General features: G+C 43.3%; 1 protein-coding gene across 1 annotated transcript in view; it reads right to left on the reverse strand.

Moving 5' to 3' along the window:
* The window catches only part of ADGRB3 (adhesion G protein-coupled receptor B3), a 738,716-nt gene that overhangs the window by 290,399 nt on the left and 423,391 nt on the right, over positions 1-24,926 (reverse strand). Inside the window, exons 13-15 of the mRNA XM_006016642.3 lie at positions 19,822-19,968; positions 17,855-17,930; positions 1,229-1,331 (exon numbers count right to left, since the gene is read on the reverse strand). Coding sequence (XP_006016704.1) covers positions 1,229-1,331; positions 17,855-17,930; positions 19,822-19,968 — 326 coding nt within the window. The remainder of the gene's footprint in view (positions 1-1,228; positions 1,332-17,854; positions 17,931-19,821; positions 19,969-24,926) is intronic.

Raw genomic sequence — 24,926 nt, forward strand, 5'->3', positions numbered from 1 at the left:
GCTTAGGGCTTTTTGGAGCTAATCAACAGGTTAGCTGGTAAGCTGTTTAAGAAGAGTTTGAACTAATGGAGAGAGGCTATTGTTTTGCTAATGAGATGATAAACACTGTTATCAACTCTGTGCTGACTTGCTTGTCTGTCAGCTTGCTGCAAACAGTATAAAGAAGCAGGGATAGGGAGATTGAAAAGCTTCATATCATCCACAGACACATGCACTGCACACCTGCTCTTGCCTCAGAGTGCTAGCAGGGGGGTGGGGGCTGGCAGCACTCCTGCCCCTTCAGCAGCCAGTGGAGAAAAGCTGGGGATGGTGCAGGCAGGGTGAGGGTTTACACTCCTCCCTAATCAGAGTGTCCTTCTGGGGCCTTGTCACCCCCCCTCCCCCCCGCATAGCACAGCACTCTCAAAGAGAAGTGATGGCTGCTTTAGTACCCCCTGGCTTCTAGCCTGAGCCACTGCAGGCATGTACCTAAATTTCCTCAGTCCAGAGGGAATGTCTGTCCAGTTACAAACCAGTTCAGCCTAGCTAGATTAGACTAACCTGCAAAGATTGAATTGATTCAGGCTCAGGCTTTTTGAATATCTGTCCCTTAGTGACAATTGTGATAGCCTTGATACCTGATTACTGGGAACTAAATGAGATCAGTAACTCCATTTCATGCTGCCCATGATGTTTTACTGTAGATATTTACAATGCTGTGTGCCCTTTAATACTAAGTATAACATTGCTTTTTTTTTGGTTTAAAAATACTTTGAACGGAAGATGAAAAAAAGAAGAAAAATAACTGCATGAAGGACCTTTTGAATTTATAGAAGTTGCAAACTAAACTAGAAGAAGGCTGAATTTTCATATTCTGCTAGTGAAGGTAACATATGAATTAGCTTTTGATATATCACATAACAGAAAGAAAGAGGGAGAAAGGTCTTGAGGCATGAGTTGTGCTATGACCTTATCTGGTAACAAAAGAGAAACCAATGAATAAATACCACATTTTACATTGTATCCATCAAAGCAGTTGGTATTTAAATGAAAATTTCAAAAATGCCAGAAACAAAGGCCAGGACTGTGCTGTATACATATATCATGCAAACATTCTATTTAGTATAGGAATTACTTCTCTGTTCTTTATTTTTACTAGATACATTGCTCTTGTTACTAGCAATACTTTAAAAAAGCTAAGATAAGGTGAATACAATTAAAGATAATTATTCACAGCATAAGTACTTACATTAGACAGGTGTGCCAACTCTATCTCTAGAAAGGAGTCAGTCGTTTTAGGTTCAGGCCTTATAGTGACAACGATGATTTTGGAATTAACAACAGTAAAATTTCTGAAAAATAAAGATTAAAAGCAAAAGATTAAAGTTAGTATCAACAGGCAGTTATAATTTCATCAAATTAAAATGAATACCTTGTGGAAGTTTTCAAGCAGCATCAGTGCATAAGGATTAGGTTAGAAAATAAGTTTGTTTTAGACTGGTAAATATAGTCACTCATATTACCAACTGTATGAAACACAGCAAAGATTAGAGTGCAACCATAGTAACAGAAGTGCTATTTCTTGCGATGATTCACTGATTAAAAAGAAAGATTGATAACACAAACCTTCAGGCAATCTTTAAATGCACTACATTCATTTATCTAAAGGTAGACCAAGTACTCTTGTTTTACAAGGGACAGAGCATCTTTCTTTCAAACTGCTTGCCTTGGCCTTTTTTTCTGATTGCTAACTATAAGAATGTGAAGATGGATGAAGGCATTGGGAAAGTCTATGAGGCAGATATTCCTGTGTATATGCAGAGGAAGGCTATTTATAATTATTGAAAAATCATTTTAATTTTAGTACATGTATGAGTGGCTGCATATTCAATAGTCCTGTTAGTCTGAAGTCAGGCAGAAGGCAGGGTGGATTTGCACCTTATAGACTAACTAAATCAGAGATGCATAGAATCAGCTTTCATAAGCAGAGGGTTTACTTCAGACCGATCATCAGATACTATGAAGGGACTGAAGGAGGTAGAGCTGATAAATAGGAAGTAGTGATTAGAACACAAAGGGCAGGCAAGGGGAAAGGAAAGAGAGGAAGCTGCTGAGAGAGACAAGGTGGTTAGGAGAGAAAAAAGAAGTTAGCCTATTGAGGGATGTGGGACTTATAAAAAGATAATCCAGGTAATGGGATAAGAATCCATAACCTCGGTTTGGACCACACTTAACACAGTTCAGTCTGTGGATGATTTCTTGTTCTTGTTTCTGGTATTGATGTCAGATCAGTGTTCATTCATTCTTACAAGTAAGGATTGTGCAATGTAGACAGCATTTCTTTGTCACCTACAGCTGCCATCCTGAACACCTCAGACATATCATAAGTAACCTCCAATCCCTCCTGGAAAATGGTGACTATCTCAAGCCAGCCACAGGGGACAAAATGGTTTGCTTCCAGGCAGCTCCCCAACCATGAACAGCATCTCTCCAGGAACAGACAATGTAACTCTTATTCTCACCAAGGCACCAGGCCTTGGGCTGGATTGAGTTGCCAGGCATGTCCCCTCATCAGTACAGGCTGAATCATCACTGGACCAAATAATATGGATTGTAATAGCCGATGTTTATTTCCCTGCACCTTTACCAATGTCACCATGTATGCCATAACCTGCTTACAGTACCTGACAGTATCCTCTGTTCTACAATACCTACATTGGACAGACAATCAATCCCTACGTGTAAGAATGAATGAACACTGATTTGACATCAATATTAGAGAGACAGATATGCCCATGGCAGAACACTTTAAGCTTCCTGGACGTTTCATTGCTTATCTCAGGGTAGCGGTTCCTAGACAACAAAAATTTAAAACTAAATTGAACAGGAAATTGTGGAATTCTTAGCCTGTTACTTGGATTACCTATTATAAACCCTGTGTCCCTCATTGGGTTAACTGTTTTATTTTCCTCTCTCCTACCTGCCTTGCCTCTCTCAGCAGTGCCCCCTCTTTTTTCTTTTTTCTACATATCCAAATGTATTTTAACAGCTAAATGTTAACATCCTGTAGTTTAGGAACCTGATCTAAGCCAATTAAAGACAATCACTGCTCTTCCATTGATATGTTTTAGATTAAGTTGATAATAATTTCACTTTAAAGTAGACTTGTTCTCTTAAAATAGTATTTTGTTATAGGTTTTCTATTTCTCATACATCTCCATATCTGTCATTACAGAGAAAATATTTTATTGTCACCTTTTGTGACAGAATCCAGTACTTATCAAGGGATATCTGTGCTAGTGTACACAGATGTTTACATGATATCTAAAATCCAGGCTGCCTGTGACCCCTCAGGCCCAAAGGAATCATCAGATGATGGCTGCAATTTTTCTGGTGTCCCTGACACAATTTTGTTCATGCCTTTATGCTCCCGTTTCCCCTATACTCAGTAATAATAAGTCCAAATGTACATAGGAGCACATATTAATACAAAAGGCTTTACCATTTATCACAGAAAAGTCTAGATAATATAGATTTCTTTACAATAACAGGACATCAAAATGATATTCTATTTTTAAATTTGCCCTATGGGAGCAGTGTTTGGGAGTGGATTCCATTTTACTGGAGCACTGAGATATGAAATGCTATTTCTACAATATTAGTAATTTAGCACCACTAACAAGAAAGAATAAAACCATTTTTTTTCCAAAGCAGGGCATGAATTCTACATTTTAAATTTATTTGGACAAATTATACAATGCGAGCTTGGATATTTAAATAGATACTAGTTCTTTAATGAAATAAAAAATGCCTTTTTGGTTAACCTCTGACTTTTTCATTTTGGTAACACTCTAGATTAAGACAAATCTATACACCTTTTGACAGTAACTTTTTTAGCACTATCATATAAGAGTAATAGGCAATTTTCAAATGCACTATGTAGAGATAGAATTGTGAAGCTACTGAGATTGTTAATATGAGTATTTTTGTCAATTCTGCATGCATTTTGTAGAAAGTATATAATTAAATGCATGGTGTAATTTAAAGGAAAACAACCCTAAATCTTCAGGACATACTGATTTTCTTTTACATATCTACAAACTACAAAACTAGTTTACTAGCCTCTAAATATTACATCAGTTTTGCTCAGTTTACATAAGTGATTACTAATTTATATTTAGTCAAAAACTGTGACTGATTAATGTTTCCTGGCTGTGTCCAATATTGGGTTTATAATTTTATAGATCCAATCTTTATATACATATAAAGTATGTAATATATTTCTGCACATTCCCTGTATATAACTAAAGAGTGACATTATTCTTTGAAACTTTTGTTCAATGAGAATCTAGTTATAGTAAAAATATGTGAAACAGGAAACAAGTGAAAACTGGATGAAAGGCAGAGTAAATGAGTCAGCAATACATACTAAGCATGCCAAAATTCATCTTAGTGAAGAGAAAAATATCAGAGAAATATATGTAATATAGGTCTATTGGCTGTTCAGAGCAATGTATCACTGAGGATGAATCCTAGGGCACGTCCAGACGAGCGTGAATGTGCAGTATGCAGCACCACAAACCCATCTGCAGCACCACACACCTTATATGCCTGACACACAGGGGAGATCCCAGGGTCAAAAAAACCTGCCCCTAAAAAAAGCAGGGCAGTGCACATGGCAGCAGTGTGTGCCACCCAAAACTAGAGCCTGTTCAGCTGAAGCCACACTCTTGCTGTTGGTCAGCTCCTTGCTGCAGGACCTGCATGGCTGCAGCTCCCAGAGGGCCCCAGGAGCCCAGAGCATGAGTGACACAGGTGTTCTCCGTAGCAGTGATACACATTATACCTCTATGGTCTTTCTCCAGGGAAACACACATTCCCATTCATGGGGACATGCTCCTAATGTCCAAAGATCTTAGATATATTTTCAGATGTGAATTTATAATGGTATTTCAAAAAATCCACTTATGGCATCAAAACATTTATAGGTAAGCTGCATTTAGTACATAGATAACAGAATATTTATACCACCTCACTCTTATTTGTACCATTCTAAGTAGAAGTAGAGATTTCATGATGATGTGATATAGATTGCAGAGTTTTTTTTTTTCCTTTGGAACAATGAAAGGTTAATCATGTTACTGAAGAGAGGCAATGATAGGAGCAAGGTTATCCCAAGCAAATAGAGTCATTGCTCATCACAATATCATCATGTATTATGTAAATGCCATATATATGCTTCAGGAAATGAATATTTTAGAAAGGTTTTAACACTCTGTCTGCAGCTCTACAAATCACCTGAACTGTCCTATGGGGCTAAGGACACTATAACAAGGGGCAAGCTCAGCACCAGATCTCCTGCTGGCCCGCCCACCTGTTTCTATGGGCAATCTGCCTAGTTGTGCCTGCCACGTCTTTGTTGTTTTCATAAACTGTTGGTATAATGTGGGAGACTGCCCATTATTGCCCCAATGCCATGAGGCGCTATCTGCAGCTCTGCTCCTCCCCTGCACTACAACCCAAGCCTCTCAGATGGCATCCAAATTAATATTACTCCCAATCTGAGACTGGAGGAACTGAGTCCAAAATTGGGCTCCACAAACACACACATTCAAACCACCTCCCCTTTCACAAGAGGCCTCTTCCACTCTGCCCCTCTCTCACAGGGGCCTCTGGCATACTGCCTGTTAATGGGTCACACTCCACTGCCCTGCTCTTTCTTGAGCGGCCCCTCTTGGGCCATCAGGCTTTGTTACTCCCATACTGGCCTTGCCACGCAGAACCTTTGGTTCCTGCATGTTCCCCTATTCTATGTGGGCTGTCCTTATGCCAAACCCTGGGCTAATTCTGCTCCAAGCCTCTCACTGGGCACATCTTCTCATGGGGCTGGCCCTTGAGCTGTCCTTCAAGTTTGCTCTCATTCGACCCTACTCAGTGCGCCCCTTGGGCTGTCCTTCAGATCTACTCCAACTTCAGCCCTACTGAGCCCCCTCACATGCATAGTCCTTCAGGCCTACTCGCACTTCAGTCCTACTCTGTGTGGGGACTCCCAATGTTCTCCATACTACCCACTCTGGGGTCTCTGGGACCGTATATCCCTGCTAGGCTCAGGTGCATACTCGTGGGCATACCTGGCCCCTACTACTTCCTCAGCTGCCTCCAAAACCCACCTGAAGATGGGGGCTGGGGTTAAGGTGCCCCTCCTCACCTTTCACTGGGGAGGTAACTGGCCTGGCATTTCCTGGGGACTCCCATGCCACCAGGAGCCCCACCAGGCCACCCTTCCCAAACAGGGTGCAGTTTTAGGTCATGGCCACGACCAGGAGCCTCCAAACCATCCCTGTAAGCTCCTGCCCTTACCTTCAAGATTGTTCCTGCTGCAGCTCAGCTAGGCGATGTTTCTGTCTGGCCTGGCAGCAGTGAACTACTCTGGTTATATAGGCAACCAGAGTTCTAAAATGGCAGCCATAATCAAGCACCTGCTGGCTGTTTGGCTCAGCCCTTAAAGTGGCAGGCACCAACAGTGCCCTGCCAAAGACAGACATTCAAAAAGTCAGAGCCTGAATTAATTCGATCTTTGCACTTTAGTCTAACCTGCCTAGGTTGAACCAATTTGTAACAGTACAGACATTCCTTGTGGACTGAGGAAATGTGGGCACATGCCTGCGGTTGCTCAGGCCAGTAGCTGGGGGGCACTAGAGCATGTCCTCAGCTGCAAGGAAGCTGTGCTGGAGGGGTGTGGTCAGCCCGAGGAGCAGCCTTGGCTGAACTAGCCCAGGCTTTAAACTAAGCTTGCCAGGGGAAGGGCGGACAACCATCAGTGCAAGCTCACCAAGCATCAACCACAGGCTCAAGGGAACCCACTCCTACCCTAGCCCAGGAATGGAGATTTTACAGGAGTGCAAGGAAGCCTAGGGCCTCCAACAACACACTTACTTGTCTGTACACAAATGCCAGGAGCTTGGGGACTAAACAGGAGGAACTGGTCCTTCTCCTAAACAGCAATGACTATGATCTTATAGAGATAACAGAGACCTGGTGGGGCTCCTCCTTTGACTGGACCATGGGTATAAATGGCTATACCATGTACAGGAGAGATGGTGCTGGAAAAAGGGACAGGGGTGTAGCTCTCTATGTGAAGAAGCAGTACACTTCTCTACAAGCAGAGGTTGGTACCCAAGGAAGAGGACTGGAGACCCCCTGGGTTAGAATATGAGGGAAACATAGTGAAGGGGATACAATGGTAGGAGCCTACTACAGACATCCAAATCAGGAACAAGAGCTTGACCATGAATTTGCTAGGGAACTGGCTGAGGCTGCATGCTCTCCATGCATGTCTGTCATGGGAGACTTTAACTACCTGGACATCTCATGGGAAGAGCACTCAGCCAAATACTATGTCCTCAGATGCAAGCTGTGCTGGAGGGGTGTGGCCAGCCCAGGCACTAGCCTTGGCTGAACTAGCCCAGGCTTTAAACTAAGCTTGGGACACACTTGGGCTGTCCTGGGACCTATACTATTCAACATCTTCATTAATGATGTGGACATTGGTATCAGAAACGGACTGGCCAACTTTGCCAACAACACCAAACTTTGGGGTAAAGCGTCCACACCTGAGGACAGGAGAGTGATCCAGGATGACCTTGACAGGCTCAGGAAATGGGTGGATGAGAACCTGATGGTGTTTAACACTGAAAAATGTAAAGTTCTCCACCTTGGGAGGAAAAACCTGCAGCATTCTTATAGACTTGGTAGGGCTACGCTGGCTAGCACTATGGATGAAAGGGACTTGGGGGTCATGATTGACCACAAGATGAACATGAGATATCAATGTGATGCTGCAGCTAGTAAAACAAGCAAAATGCTGGCTTGCATCCATAGATGCTTCTCAAACAAATCCCAGGATGTCATTCTCCTGTTGTACTCAGCCTTGGTGAGGCTGCAGCTGGAGTACTGCATCCAGTTTTGGGCTCCACAATTAAAAAAGGATGTAGAGAAGCTAGAGAAAGTACAGAGGCAAGCCATGCACATGATCAGAGGTCAGGAAAACAGACCTTATGATGAGAGGCTGAGAGCCATGGGACTCTTCAGCCTGGAAAAACACAGGCTCAGGGGTGATCTGGTGGCTACCTATAAGTTTATCAGGGGTGCTCACTAGGATCTGGGGGAACATCTGTTCACCAAAGCACCCCAAGGGATGACAAGATCGAATGGTCACAAACTCCTCCATGACCATTTCGGACTGGACATAAGGAAGAACTTCTTTACTGTCCAAGCCCCCAAGGTTTGGAATAGACTGCTACCAGAGGTGGTTCAAGCACCTACTTTGAACATCTTCAAGAGACAGTCGGATGTTTATCTTGATGGGATCCTATGATCCCTGCTGACTTCCTGCCCCTGGGGTAGGGAGTTGGACTCGATGATCTTCCAAGGTCCCTTCTAGCCCTAATGTCTATGAAATCTATGAAATCTGATCAGTCACAAAGCTTCCTCACATGCGTGGATGAGCTCTACCTGTATCAAGTTGATGGGCCAACAAGAGGTAAGACACTGCTGGACCTGGGGATGATCTAGTCAGAGATCTAAGAATCGATGGGAAGCTGGAATACAGTGACCATGAGCTGATCACTTTCACTATAAAGCTAACTTTCTTAAACTCAGGAGAAGTACCCAGGTAAGTGGCAGGGGTCCAAATAGCCCTAGGATCGGGGGGGGGGGGGGAAAATACCCCAGAGGGCTTAAATGCCTCTACACTAATGCTCATAGTATGGGGAACAAGCAGGAGGAACTTGCCGTCCTGCTAGCTAACACAAACCCGGACATAGTGGGGCTCACTGAAACATGGTGGGATTCAACCCATGACTGGGCGGTAAATATCAAGGGCAATAGGCTGTACAGGAGAGATAGAACATGGAGGAAAGGTGGGGCTGTGGCGCTCTATGTCAAAGATCAATACACGTCCTCAACAAATAGCACTGGGTCAGAGGTCCCGGAGGACTGGAAAAGGGCCAATGTGGTCCTTATTTTCAAGAAGGGGAGGAAGGAGGATCCAGGCAACTATAGGCCAGTCAGTCTCACCTCCATCCAAGGCAAAGTCTTTGCAAGGATTATTAAGGCTCATATATGTGAGAGCCCAGCAGGAAAAAATTATGCTGAGGGAAAACCAGCATGGGTTCATAGCAGGTAGATCATGCCCAACTAATCTAGTCTCTTTTTATGACCAGGTTACAAAACACCTGGACACAGGAGTAGGGGTAGACATCATTTACTTAGACTTCAGGAAGGCCTTCAATATGGTATCCCACCCCATACTGGTGAACAAATTAAGAGGCTGTGACTTGGATGATTACACAGTCCGGTGGGTGGCAAATTAGCTAGACGGTCATACCCAGAGAGTGGTGGTGGATGGGTCAGTATCGACCTGAAAGGACATGGGCAGTGGGGGTGAAGTGTACTCTGTCCAAGTTTGCGGATGATACAAAACTGTGGGGAGAAGTGGACACATTGGAGGGCAGGGAACAACTACAGGCAGACCTGGACAGGTTGGACAAATGGGCATAAAACAATAGAATGCAATTTAACAAGGAGAAATGCAAAGTGCTGAACCTAGGGAGGAAAAATGTCCAGCACACCTACTGCCTAAAAAATGACCTGCTCGGTAGCACGGAAGTGGAAAGGGATCTTGGAGTCCTAGTGGACTCCAAGATGAACATGAGTCATCAGTGTGATGAAGTCATCAGCAAAGCTAACTGCACTTTATCATGCATCAGAAGATGCATGACTAACAGAACCAAAGAGGTGATACTTTCCCTGTATTGGGCACTGGTCACACTGGAGTTGGAATACTGCATCCAGTTTTGGGCACCACACTTCAAGAGGGTCCAGAGAAGCGACACTTGTATGGTTAAGGGCTTGCAGGCCAAGCCCTACGAGGAGAGACTAGGGCACCTGGACCTCTTCAGCCTCCTCAAGAGAATGTTGAGAGGTGACCTTGTGGCTGCCTATAAATTCATCATGGGGGTGCAGAAGGGAATTGGTGAGGCTTTACTCACCAAGGCGCCCCTGGGTTCACAAGAAATAACGGCCATAAGCTAGCAGAGAGCAGATTTAGACTGGACATTAGGAAGAACTTCTTCACAGTTAGAGTGGCCAAAATCTGGAATGGGCTCCCAAGGGAGGTGGTGCTCTCCCCTACCCTGGGGGTCTTCAAGAGGAGGTAAGATAGGCATCTGGCTGGGGTCATGTGAACCCAGCACTCGGTCGGAATTGATAATCTATTGAGGTCCCTTCCGACCCTAACATCTATGAATCTATGACTTGTTGTCAAGGCCCTAATTGGCCATGCTTTGACAGGGAGGGGCGTTCACGATGAGTGATCGCTCCTTAAGGAAGTGATCTAAGGAGCATAAGGGAAGTCCATTCCAGCCCGTAGGAAAGGTAGTAAAAGGGCTCAGCAACCCCCTTGGACCTTCTACGTCTAAAAAGAGAAGCTTATAAAGGATGGAAGACAGGAAAAAGCCAATCTGCTTAATGATTACTTTGCATCAGTCTTTCACCAGCCCAAAGGGACCACCCTGCCTGACAATGTGCAGGATGACCAGGCAGAGGGTGAATATACTCCCGCCACTGACATAGAGATTGTGAGGGAACACGTTGAGAGGCTGGACACCCATATATCAGCTGTTCCAGAAAGATGGCACCCAAGAGTGCTAAAGGAACTGGCAGACATCATAACATGGACATGGGCAAGGATATTGGAGAACTTGCGGTGCTCGGGTGAAGTACCCGAAGATTGGAAGAGGTGCAATGTGGTGCCTATCTTCAAGAAGGGTAAGAAGTAAGACCCAGGAAACTACAGACCAATCACTTTGACCTCAATCCCTGGAAAGATCTTGAAAAAAATTATCAAAGAAACCATTATCAACAGGCTAACAGAAGGCAACATTCTGAGGGATAGTCAGCATGAGTTTGTTGTGGGTAGGTCTTGCCTGACCAATCTCATTTCCTTCTATGACAAGGTGATGCATCACATGGACAAAGGGGAAGAGGTTGCTATCATATATATAGACTTTAAAAAAGCCTTTGACCTGGTGTCCCATGATATCCTCATGGAGACACTGGGGAACTGCAGCCTTGATTACCCTACAGTTTGATGCCTGGGGAACCGGCTCCGAGGTCGGACCCAGAGAGTGGTAGTTGAGAGAATTGAATCAACATGGCACACAGTGACCAGTGGTGTCCCCCAAGGCTCCATTGTTGGACCTGTACTCTTTAATGTCTTTATAAATTATCTGGACGCTGGTGTCAGAAGCAGACCCAGGAAGTCATCTTCCCACTGTACTTGACCCTGGTGAGGCTGCAGCTGGAGTACTGCATCCAATTCTGGGCTCCGCAATTCAGAAAGGATGTGGAGAAGTTTCAAAGAGTCCAGAGGAGAGCCACACGCATGATCAGAGGACAAGAGATCATGCCTTATGAAGAGAGGCTGAAAGCCATGGGAGTTTTCAGCCTGGAGAAGTGGAGGCTCAGGGGTGACTTGGTGGCAGCCTATAATTACATAAGGGATGTGCATCAGGGTCGGGGGGAATATCTGTTCACCAGAGCGCCCCAGGGGAAGACAAGTTCCAATGGTCACAAACTCCTGGAAGACCATTTTAGACTGGACATAAGGAAAAACTTCTTTACTGTCCGAGCCCCCAAAGCCTGGAATAGACTCCCCCAGAGGTGGTGCAAGCACCTGCTCTGGACACTTTCAAGAAACATTTGGATGCCTATCTTGCTGAGATTCTTTGACCCTAGGAGACTTCCTGCCCCTTAGGCGGGGGGCTGGACCCGATATTACGAGGTCCCTTCTAGCCATAATGTTTATGAAATCTATGAAATTTCCTCCTCCCTGTCCCACTGGCAGGGACCTGAGCCAGGTCTGCTGGGTGCTCCTCCTTCACTGCTGCATGGTGTGGCCAGGCGCTGGCCGACCTGGTCCCTGAGGAAGAGGGGGTCAGGAGGGAGGATATTCCCCTCTCTACCCCCAGGGGACCACAGCAAGGTCTGCCCACCCTGACTGCCACTGCTGCTCACTCCCTGCTTTGGGCTAGCAGCAGAATAAACCCCTTCCACTGGACGCTGGAGAGAGGGGAATAAACCTCGTCCCTGCCCCCTGCTTAAGGAGCCCTGCTGGCTGGCATCTGGCTCATGAGCACTGAAACAGGGCTGATTAATGTAAGCATTGTAGCTCAATTAAACATTCTAAACTACTGAATAATTAGTAAATCTTTTATGCCTACCAGCTACCCTAGGAAGTGTGTTTTAGAAGTCCCTCCTTTTCCAAATAAACCCTTGTTTGGATGGTTAAATAACATCTATATTCTCCTCCAGACAAATGGCCTGAGAAATGCACTGGAAATCACTGACTCAACATTTTCCTTACATGTAAAATGAGATGTAAATTTATGATTTAAAGATGCTGGCATACATACAGATACACAGGAGGTGAGACTCTTGAACTTCCCCTTTTTGAGATTAATAAAGCTCTCCTTTGGCCTAGAAACCTACCTATCTGTGGTTCAAAACTAAAACAAGAGACCTTAGACTGTGATTCACTTGTATGAGCTCTGCATTGTAATGAGCAAGTGGTGTCAGACCCCATATTTGGACAAAATATGTTCCTGCAGGAGAATGTGAGATGCCTTAAATCACTATTTGCAGTCTTGTTTATTTTTTGAAGAAACAGGTGGAACATAGATTTTGCCATCAGTGGAAAATTTTAAATACTGGGCTACTGAAGAAAAAAACAATTTAGTCTCTCTCTAACAACGCAGAGCCTGTCCTATACTCAGCCTGTCCTATACTCCTTAGGAGCATAAGACAGGTTACTTGCACAAAGAATAATGGCCAGAATTGAACAGAATTCTCCAATTTATTTTACTTTATTGTACACTGCTTCATTTTATCTATTTTTGTATTAGCATATACCATGTTTTGTTTTAATTTTGTGTAAACTGGTAGATTGGAAATTCTTACTGCTTGCAAAAATTATACCTCAAACTATACAAATACTATTGTAAAGGTGCTGGATGGTTTTTTCAGGGCTTGCAATTCCAATCAGGGATTCACACTGTTGGGAAGAGGATCTGCAGCAGGGAGTCCACACAGATGTAGCAGCTGAGATAACCAATTTGGAGCTAAAAGCTGCAGAACATGCACGTGATTGGACAGCTGGAACTCTGGGGTGGGAAGCCCAGGAGTGGGGCTGAGACCGTAGCTAAGGGCTGTGGCCAGAATGTTTGCTTCTGAGAGGGCTGCTTCCAGAAGAACTGTTTGTAGGAGAGCTACTACTGAGGGCAGAGGAGCTATAAGCTACTGAGTACCCAGGATCACTTGGTATTCTTTGCTAACAGAGCAGGGTTTGTGCAAACCGTCTCTGCCCCCATGCCCTTAAGTTCCCAGGGTGAAGGGACCCACAGACAGGGAGTCAGGGAAAAGGGTAGCTAGGGAAGATTCTCTGGGAGGGCTAAGGGAAGCAAAAAGAAATTGTGGCTTTGTGGGAGTTGTAGCAGAAATCTCAATAATTTACAGCAGAGAAGGGGGATTCCAGGTGCCAAACACAGGGTAGCTGCTTTGGGAAAGTGTTTGGGGATGGTGTGACTGTTTGTAGGCACTAAGAAAAGGCTGGGCAGAGGAAAGAAACCCCATTCTCTGGAGCAGCTACACCTGAGGTCCTGACAGACAACTCCACTTTCTGATCAGATGGCAGCATTGCAATTCCGTTTCTGAGTCAGAGCGAGCACAGCTCCGATGGGTGCTCAACTGTAGCCATTACACAGTTGATTACTTTGCTGCTGGCACAGTGATTCTGCGGAGTTTCTGCTGATTAGGTGTATATGCCTGTTATAAGTTGCCTGAGTGTTGAAGTTAATTAATCTTTTTTTCCCTTCTATATAATAAGTACTTTCTTTTATTTATTAGTGTAGACTATTATTGAGTCTATTAAACTTTTTTTGTTATCTATGTGATGTTGAACCTGCTAATATCTTAGTTGTTATTCTAAATAATAAATTCTTTTAAATAGTCATTCAGTATGTGATCCGGTGCAGAGAAAACCACATGAGAGCACTCCACTAAGTGGTGGCTCCTAGCTTGTAGTCGGGTTGGGAGCTGACTTATTGACACCCCAGGATCCCGAAAACTGGGCCGTGGCTGTGGGTAGCACTACAGCCAGAGTTACACTATTATAATATTATGTATATTTTTATTGTTCATATGATTGTATTATTTTAACAAAATATGTAAATAAACTACTACTATGACTATCACTATCAAATCAGGTGGGTTTCTTTAATATGATTTAAACTGCTTTCTTTTTACAAGTGAAGATGCATCTTTGCATTTTCATATTTCACTGTTACATGATTTCAATCACTACAAGTCTGGGATTTATTTAAATCAGAAATCTATATGGCTAGGGACAGAAGTGACACAAAACTGGTTTAAGTCATGAGAAACTGAATTAAACCTGTAACATAACAGCAGTTCAGTGCATATTAACCAGTTTCAAAATGGCTGAAACTGGTTTACGATAAACTTGGTTGAATGTAGTATCAGACTTTATTGATTTGGGTCAAGCCAGTTTATGAAACTTCTGCCCCAGACCCCTTTCTGGTCCAAGTTAAACCAGAGTCCCCCAGCATCCCATCATGCTTTCCAGCCCTGAGCTGGGTTGTGCTGTCAGCTCCAGCAGAAAATGGTTGTGTGGGGGAGGGGGAGATAGGCAGGGACTGCCCCTCCTCCCCCAGGCAAACTCCGGCTGGGGTCTGGGGCCAGGGAGGAGGTTTAAACCCTACTTCCCCTGGTTATCCTCCCTTTCCCCCAAGTACGGAGCTGTCCTGCCCTGCCCTGCTAAACTTACTGAAAGTTACTGCTGGCTGTGACTGTGGACTACAAAGCCCACATGCACCTGGCAGCAGGAAAATGAAATGATAAGCAACTCTGAAGAGTCCTCCTTCTGTGATGCTGGACTGGAAATCTCAGAGTCCTTGGGGCAGCAGGAAGAAGAAGTGTCAGAGAGCCCTGCTCTAGCGACCCCTCCCCCTGGCTTCTGCCCATGCCACTGCAGGCATGTGACTGCATTTCCTGAATCAAAGGTAAATGTGGCTCCAGTTGTTTCTCAGTTTAATCTTTGCATTTTAGACTAGCCTGCAAAGACTGAATCGATTCAGTCTTGGGTTTTTTGACTTGTGCCTTACCCCAAGTGAAAATATAATTCCATACTACCAGTCTCCTGACATATCCACTCACCTTCCCCTATCCAGCAGCATTTTGTTGGACCAAAAAAAGAATTACATTTATAATTCCTCGAGTGAGAGAGATGAGTATAAAAACCATGAATAGAGAACAGCAAATGTTGCAAATATGTCACTGAATATTGCTTTGAAAATCACTCCTATTTGTCCTTTGGGAAATGCATGTTCTTGCTCATAGAGATGCATCCTTTGAGTCCAAATAAGGTGGCCTTTAGAGGTACCACACATGGCTTCCTGCTTTGACTTAGATTTTGGTCTCTTTCTTTGCTTAACTTTATTTTCACTGTTTACATATTTTTGGCAGCAGCAGCAGTAGCCATTTTATTTAGCACAATGCATTGTGGAACACTTATCCAACAGGATTTCTAAGCTATATTGTGCTTATTTACCCCACTTCCAGGAGTTATATAAAGGCAGACTGTATTCCCCTTGTTCATGATGAATAACACCTTGCATGCAAACAGCATCAGTGTGTTCAAGAAGGAAGGCATGACTCAACATGAGTAAGGCTTTCACAGTTCAGCTTAATACAAATGAATAAATACAATGCATGTAAATAGTAAGGAGAATGTAATCACAGTACCAGGCAGGTTTTTATTTAAAACCTAATCACACAAAAATAACTCACTCCAAGCTCCACTAGTCAGAAGGCTGCAACCTCTGCTTTAACATTCAAGCAATAAGGCTCAAGCAACTTTTCACTAAGGCAGTGGTTGCCAACCTTTTTGGGTAGGAGATACATTTTTAAATTAAAAAGCAACCCAAGATCTACCCCCTCACAGGTCTACCCCCCCGACCAACCCCCCACAGGTCAGTCTGTGGGCAGAGAAGGGGGGGCAGATCTAGGTGGAGGGATAAAAAATTACTTGGGGATGTGCCCCCCCCCAGCAGGTAAGTCTGTGGGGGAAGGCGAAAGGGCAGTGGCAGTGGGGGGGGCATGGCAGGAGCTGGGGGGAGTGGGCCTGGCCAGGCTGGGTGGTGGGACAAGCAGAGACCTGGGGGACACATGCTTCCCAGGCCTCCACTTGTCCCCCACCCTCCCCATCCCCTTTTCCTGCCTGTGCCCCACTCCCCTCACTGCTGGGGCCTCAGTCTTCCCCCCGACCCCACAGTGGTGAGGGGGGAGTGGAGCAGGGGCCGGCACTGCACAGCCAGGGTGGGCATGGGACAAGCAGCTCATCTGGGGGGTGTAGGGACTAAGGGGGAATGCTGCAGCCTGGGAGGGCACAGGGGGTATATGCTCCTGGATCTGCACACAGAGCAGGGCATGGTGGGCTGGAGTTGGGGCAGCATGCAGCGGCCATGCTATGGGGTGGGCTCCTGAAAATTCACCATAGTGCTCCTACTCCCTCCCAGCACTGCTGCCACTGCAGAGCCAAAGAGCTGAGAAATGTGCCTCCCCGGCCCGTCTGCCCCATCCCACATGCAGATCTAGGGGCATGCAACCCCCATTCCCTCCTGGGCTGCATGTTCCCCCTGCCCCGTACCCCCCCAGATGAGCCACTCATGGCTCCATCCTGCTCCAACCCTGGCTCTGCATCACTGGCCCCTGTTCCACTCTCCACCTCGCCACTGCACATCCCCCTCCCTACCCCTGCTGCAGCCACCTGAAGCTCGTGGCTGGGCTGCCTTGAGACCCTGCTGCCTATGCCTCCGTACCCCCTGTCACCAGATGAGTTGGGCTCTGGCCAGGCTGGGGGAGGGTCAAAGCCTGGGAAGCTCATCCAGGCACACAGTGGGCTCCTGCCACTGCATGCACCCTGATGGAGGCCTCGAGGACACATGTTCCCCCTGATCTGTGTGCAGGGCTCAGGGTGCAAAGCCCAGTGTGAAGTGGCTGCTGCCTCTAGCCTACACACATATCTGGAGGGCACATGGCCCCTGGGTGTCCGCAAGGGTGTGTGCAGTGGCAGGAACCCCCTGCCCCCCGCATGCCTAGATGGGCCGCCCAGGCTCTGAGCCTCCACTGGCCTGGCTGGGGCCCCTGTCCCTGCCCCACCCCTTCCCTCACCACAGGGCACTAGGGTTTGGAGGGGGATTGCCCATTTTTTAGTGAAAATGAGGGCCAGCACTATTGGTATACCAGGTGATTCTTTCCTTGCTAGAGCATGTACACTACTAGAGAACAGCAGTATTAAGTCCAAGTATACGTAGCTTGAGTATTATTTTACAGCTGTTCATCAGTTGACATACTTACAAAGAAACTTTTATTTCAAGCTACAGTTCAGATAAAATGCCAGTTACATTATAGTAGAGTTGGAGTGTTATTGTAGCCATGATGGGCCAGGAAATGTGTAAGAGGTGAGGATCTCTGTGATATCTCTATGGTTGCAGGAGCTGTTAGACAAACTTTTGTCTTTCCTCAGGTTACAGTATACCAATTGGATTTACAGGTTCCTGACATCACATACCCCACAATACATAAAGGAATTGCAAATGTACATTTTTAAAGAATGGTGCAAAAATGCAAATGATGAACACACACGTTCTTTGTTGACTGCTTTCATCTTGACATGCCCTAGAGTTATGCCCCTGAAGCAATGCAATCTATGGTATAAGCTGAAATAAATTCTTACCTTAAAGTGGGCAAAATAAGTTCCAGATTTTTGTACAAAACTGCTCCAAGCACGAATACAGTTGATTCATCTAATTCTTTAAAAAACAAAAGAACAAACAAAAAATTAATTGAATCCAAAAAGTTTAAATGTTTTAAAATATTGTCTTTACCAATACATTAGCCAGCATATGTCGCTAGGGATAGGTATGTGCAGGTATTTTATTTTAATTATACATTTTTTTATTTTAGCCCTTAAGAAAAATCATGTGCATGTTTCCTCCTCAGGAAACTGGCACCAGGCCTGGAGGTACTGCAATACCAGGCCAACACCAGGAGGACCAGAGCCAGCCCTTACACCTTTCTCTTGGTGCCAAAATTGCTACATTTGATGTGTTGATGGGAACCTACCACAAGGATAGGTTAATGCAGCCCATCTGAATAAGACATGTAGTAATACCTATTATGCTCAATCTCCCTCAGCACTGACTCTATTTCAAGTCAAGTTTAGCCACTACATTGAATACATTTCAATTTCCTCTTCACTCTCACAGCTGAACTGTGCCTTTCTTCTCCTTGTCTAATGATTCGTGTTTCTTCACCAGCCTTAAATGCCTGGCAAACAGTACCAAATGGGACCCCAAAACCATTAACTCAGAATCTCTCTGCCACCCACTCTCCCAGCCTGGAACATATGATTAGTGTAGTCCCACCCTCCATGAAATGAAGCCAGACCAGGTTGCCCTGCATCTCAAATTCATATAAACTTTTTAAGGATTCCAGGGCTTGTGACATGAACACCCAGTTCCAGTCATGAGTGGGGGGCTAACCGGCTACATTGATCCTTTGTGGGGTGCGGAGTATCTGAAGTACACACACATACTGAGCAGTGCTGAGATGTGGGATCACCAAAGCTTGAAATGCTGTTGAGCCTGCTGGGGCCCAACCCAATGAACAATGTGGTAAATTATGAGCCTTTGGACTAATATCATGCGTAGTTTGTGCGACATGTAATAGGTGCCAAAGTGATGCTCAGAAGTGTGTTTATGGAGTAAAGGTAACATGCATCAAGTCTGGATTAACTAAGTGTATGGGTATTATATGCAAATTACTATAGCCATGTTTAATTTCAAGATTATTGTTTTCAAATTTGCTCCTCATTTCTCTGTGCTCAGGGAAAGTAGGGTCTGATAGTAAGGAGAGAGGGGAGGGGCTGCCAGGGGAAAAAAGTTTGGGGGAAGCAAACAGCAAAGGGGCTACCTGACCCCTCAGATTTATTTTCCCTGCTGTAGCAGTGGAAGAGGGACAAATTGAAAGGAAACCTCCAATAATTACATTCTGTGCTTGGAAAATTATAACAAAGTTATCATTTTTCCACATATAGAATTTAATTACTGGGGGTTTGTTTTATAATCAGGATTGTCTTCTATTTGGGTAAATATGGTATGTGTATACTGGCATTTCATTTTGAAATACCTATAGGGGACATTTTTAACATGTAGGGGTGAGTCTGCAATATACTTGTTTAGGGTGGGAGAGTATATTGCATACTGGCCTTGGAACCACTGTGAACAGTTTAGAGAGGATCAGCCAGTAGAAATAAGATCAGTCTCTATGATGCTGTAATGTGGTGACAGGAAAATGTCCCTGAAAATGTCTACAGTAGAATCAGGAGAATACAATGTTGAGCTTTTTATTTTCTATGAACACATGTATGCTAAGATGCATGAATATTGTAAACTACAGGCAAGACAATGTAACTGGTAATACTTTGAATTTCTACAAGACCTTAAAAATCCCTTAATACATAAATCAAGCCTCAACAAATTCATATGGGGATCAGTAAAGTAAAATATCCATTTTGGAGATTGTTAAAAGAAATATTAATACATTAAGAAGTAGCCATATGGGACAACAATTCTCAGATTCCTTAATCTAATGAGCAAAATTTCTCCTTCAATATAATATTGTGCCTGAATATTTATTTACCTGATGACATAGGGGTGAAGATATTTTTTGGAATGACAACCCTGTCTTCTGAGTTTCGCGCCCAGTCAACCATTCCTTTTCTGCCTTTCATTGGGAAATTGATGTCTGTTAGAACAGATGCTGCAGGAAGCTTCTGAATACTAGCCACTATTAAAAGAAATAATAAAATCAGATGAATCTTATGTTTTACACTTCAGAGCATTATGAAGAGATCATAACAGTAAACAATAACAAACATATGATAATGCAGCTCAAATAAAACAAGTTTATTACTTTAACTGGGGCCGTACAGTTTATTTTTAATACTGTATTTAATCCAGTATAAGATAAGGTTTTTAACCTCAAATCAACATGGGGGAAAAAATCCCCTCATCTTACATTCACATATGAAATGAAGTGGGGATCAGGTGGCTGTTGCAGCTCTGACTCTGGCCCTGAGCTTGGGTTGGGGCCAGAGTCAGACACACAGCAGCCTCCTGTGCCCTTCCCTCCACTTCCACTCTGGAGCTTCTGGCTTCCTCCCCACCCCTCATAGCACTGGAACCTCAGCCCTTACCAGCCAATCAGCACACTAACAGTGCTGCATGGCCAGGAAAGGGTTGAGTTTCCATCTGCTGTGCTCTGAGAAGTGTCTGACATAAAGGTGGGTAGGGGGAAGAGGCAGAGACTGGGAGGAGTTGGGAGAGAAGGGGCAGAGACTGCAGGGAGTGGGTGGGAAGAGGCAGACTGGGAGGAGTGGGGGAGGAGCAGAGGGGAGGTGGGAGTGTGGGGTGCAGATGGCAGGGACTAGGAAGGCTGCAGAGGGAAGAAGTGGGCAGAACAGAGGGCAAGGGGCCCACCTGACTGTCCACCCCCACCACTGCTTCCTGTGCTGTTGCCGGGGGAAGGATTTAAGACAGCTCTCCAGTACTTAGATTGTATACCTGGAAAATGGTAACAAATTTATAAATTCTCCATATATAGAAGCTAATTATTAGGGGGTCATCTTATATTCAGGATCATCTTATATTTGAGTAAATATAGTATATTACCTAATTTTACTGTGGAATAATGATATGGCATTGATTCCATCAGTCAGGTCATGTTAACTCTTTTCATGTGGATTATTGAATATATTAGCTCATGCCCTGATATTCACATGGACAAACATATCTGACCTGTGTCTTCCTTGCAAATTTTCTAAAATGATTAAATGTGACAGTAGAAGAAAGGGAATGTTGCAAATTGCTTTGGGAGGCATAACTCCTGGATTCAGGCAAATGAAGCAATATAAATGCCTTTATCCTCTGCACAGGCACAATCATACTTGGGGGGAGACCCATCTAAGAGATTTACATAGTATACACACACCTGTGTTGTATCCACACAAGGCAGAATATTGAATATACCAGGTGACCTGTTCCCTTAAAACTGTAGCTCTTTGCCATCAAATATTAATTATACAAGTCTTTAATTGAAAAGCACCAACTGACTATTTATAACATGATTGAGAAGGAAGGGCAGAGAGATACAGAAGGTATCCAATATTATAACAGGCCATTTGATTTTGTTTACCCATCTTAGTTTACTTTCTGTTTATAACTCAGTTATTAACTAGAAATCGGTTTTATCTTTGCCTTGACATCTGAGTGCAACTCCATGACAACGCTGTCAGTTTCTAGTGGGATGCAGGCTACTTTTAAGAAGCTGACATGACAGAGCTACTAGTCTTTTATGCACATTCAGAGAGATGATAAACAATCTGAAGGCACTAGCTTCATTCCTAATGTAAACCATGTTGATACTCATTTCCTTTGCAAACCTTTTCCTAATCAAGTTATGATAATATAATTGGTACAATTTGCACATGGAGTCTATATTGTGTTCTGCATAATTATTTCACTGCAATGGGCTCCATAGATGGGTTAAAAAAAGACAATTTGGACAACTATAAAACCAATCACAACAGCAAAATTAAAGTAGAAAGCCATTATGCATCTTGTAAGTGGATTTCATTTTAAAGTAAACTGTAATTCAAATCTAAAAGAGGAGGAAAATTAAGATGTTAACAATATTAGCTCTACAAAAGTATTACTTGATAACTGGCTTTTAGCTCCAAATTAGACTGGTTATGTATTATAGCATTACATTAGTGAGACTGTACTTAAGGCTCTTTCAGGCTTTCCATTATAAAACTATCATCAGCACATTTACAGTGCTAGTTGCAGTCTCCTCTGGGTTGAAATTTGGCATATAAATGCACAGCCCTAAAGGGATGTTTTGTCTTGTAAAATTCTGGGGGGTGTACAGGAAAAAACAGTTCAGGTGTTTCAGAATTATTTGGAGCATAAAATGCACTGCATTTGTATCACATGCCTTTAACATTTTAATATGTTAAATACAATAGTCTTAAATACAATGCATTGTATTGGAGCCTAATTGGAATATTTTTAAAATTTTCAACAAAACAAAATTAAAACCATGGCTATTTAGTTTATAAAATTAAATATGTGGAATATTATCAGCATTTTAGACTACTTTAAATGTATATTTTAGTTGTAAAATATCTATCAGTTCATCTACAAATGTTCCTGAAGTTTCATTTATGAATTATCCTAGTCTCTACTTAGCTAGGAAGCAGGCACTGCATGAGCAACAGCTGTGGAAGTTCAGTTAGCAAAATGCCTGATTCTTGTTCTACAAAAACTTAAAAACTTAAAAACTCTTAAAGATCAGTATAGATCAGGCTTTTTCAACCTTTTTTAGTCTAAGTACCTCTGGTGGCTGGATGCTGAGCGGGGGGGGAGGGGGGAGTTAGTGTACGGCCAAACACCGAGGGGGGGGGTGTTTAGCGCACACCCGAATGCTGAGTGGGAGTGGTGCATGGCCAGACACAGAGCAGGGAGGTAGGGACAGCATGCGGTTGAGTGGGGATGGAGTGCCAATGCCTCCTAGGAGCAGGGCCGGGGCAGGGAAGCTCATCAGGCTCGTGCATGGTGGTGGCAGCTGCTGCATGCGAGCTTCTCCACCCCACAGAGGGGCACCACTGCCCTTGCTTTGCCTCGGCCCTGCTCCTGGGAGGCGGTGGTGCCCCTTCCCCACCTGTCCGTGTGTACCCGCTAGGACCAGTTCAGGTACCCCCAAGGGCATGCATACCCCTCGTTGACAACCCCTGGTACAGATGGTTATTCTTTACCTGTTTTGCTAACATACCAGCAGATTGTGCCCATTAATATAAAGTATGACAGTCATCTCAGATGTGGGAACAACTAACTACATCATGGATTGTGGCCTCTGGTTCAGCCCCATACTGAGATGCCTGCATGATATAAAAGGGTTCTGCTTCTATGTATACCATTCTTTCAATACCATTTTTCATTTGTACCATATTTTAGTTTCAAATCCAAATTCATTCTTAGTGAATATTAATATATGACTCATCACTGAGAGATCTTGGAGCATGACCATCTGCATTTCCATTGTGAAATGAGGCTTCATTACTTTCAGACTAAATTTTAATTTGCAGCATAAAAATAATTGTTCACTGTGATGTGAGCACTGAAATCAGAAAACCATTTAGAGAAGAATGCATGTAATTCAGGTGCCAGGTCATTCACATGCCAGAAACTCAAATGTCATTTCCTTACATAAGCATCAAACACAGAGAATAAAATAGAATGGCATTTTATTCACTCTATATTGTGTTGTGTACTCTGTATGGTATATATGCATTACGAAATGATGTTTCAATTACCGGTACTTGAATGAAAATTACCACGTTTTTATGCCCAAGCTCTCTGAAGTCAGCATTTTGTTTAGAGGAAAACAAAAATAATCCATATTTTTTTACCAAAATTTCATAACCTAAACATTAAACTTGTGAGACAAAAAATAAGACCAAAGGAAATTCACAGTAGCAGATATTTCAGTTATAATAATATTCAGTGGGAAAATATATGTAAAATACCAAAAATACAATCAAACGGCTTACATAGTTCCAAATACTTATGATATTCAGTGACTATATCAGCAAAAAAATAAACTGTAAAATGAATGAGATGGAAAAGAGAATAGGGAAGAAAGGTCAAAAAAGAAGAGCTGTTTCGGAAATAGGAATGGAAAAGTGAGGGAGAACACATTGGAATAAAATCAGTTTATCTTAATATATATAAAGTCCCCATGCATGTAGTTTATTCATTTTTTTACATAATCCAGAGAGTATTTAACTCTCTCAAATATGTTTCAGATAATGATGATCCTGATCCATTCTTTTCAGCTAGCCTGAGTCCCTAAACTTTAAATTTATTATATTTTACAAACATAATATATACATATTTCCAGATTAGTTGTTCATTAAATCATTTTTATGGATTAATCACATCATGCAGTAAACATAACTCAGGGATGCAGGTGTTACATGACCATAATATGGCCAATTCTTATTTTTATTTATTTGTATTATGGAATACAATATGCCACTGCAATATACCAGGCAATGCTGAGAGAATCAATTGAGAGACAGAAGTGCACCAACTAAAATAAATACCTTAGTTTCGATGTAATCACCAGCATAAACCAATTAAAAGAAGGCCACCTGGAGGGTTTGGGGACAGAAGACTCGCAGCTAGTAGGACTGGGTGTAGAGATATGGCCAAGGTGTTGGGAGGATGTACTGATTTCCTGCATTTCCTTGACTGCCTGTTTTAATTGGTGCTCTATAGCTTTCTGAATACAATTTAAATATAACTCCCCAAGGCAAAAGACCCAAGATATAAATTAAATCTCCTCTGGATACATGTAAACTGTCACAGAAGGAAATGGAAGGAATTGCCTGCACTTTAAAAGCATCATGATCATCCCTAATGTTCCAGATCAAATTCCAAATATCTTAAGTGAAAGTTCTGCCTGCACATATACTGCATTCTGGAGGAGAGTATAAAAAAGAGATCATTTCAATCAAAAGTTGTTTTTGCTATATGTTAGTATAAAGTATAAACCTAGAAGGATTCAATTCCACATACGTATGGATCCAAATACAAGGCTTCCATCATAATTATTGATTTAAACCAGGGTTGTTCAACTTCTAAGAGGCTGTGGATCTCATGCCCTAGGGGCTGCACACTGTT

The sequence above is a fragment of the Alligator sinensis genome, unplaced genomic scaffold (genome assembly GCF_000455745.1).
Source record: "Alligator sinensis unplaced genomic scaffold, ASM45574v1 scaffold499_1, whole genome shotgun sequence".
Classification (NCBI taxonomy): domain Eukaryota; kingdom Metazoa; phylum Chordata; order Crocodylia; family Alligatoridae; genus Alligator; species Alligator sinensis.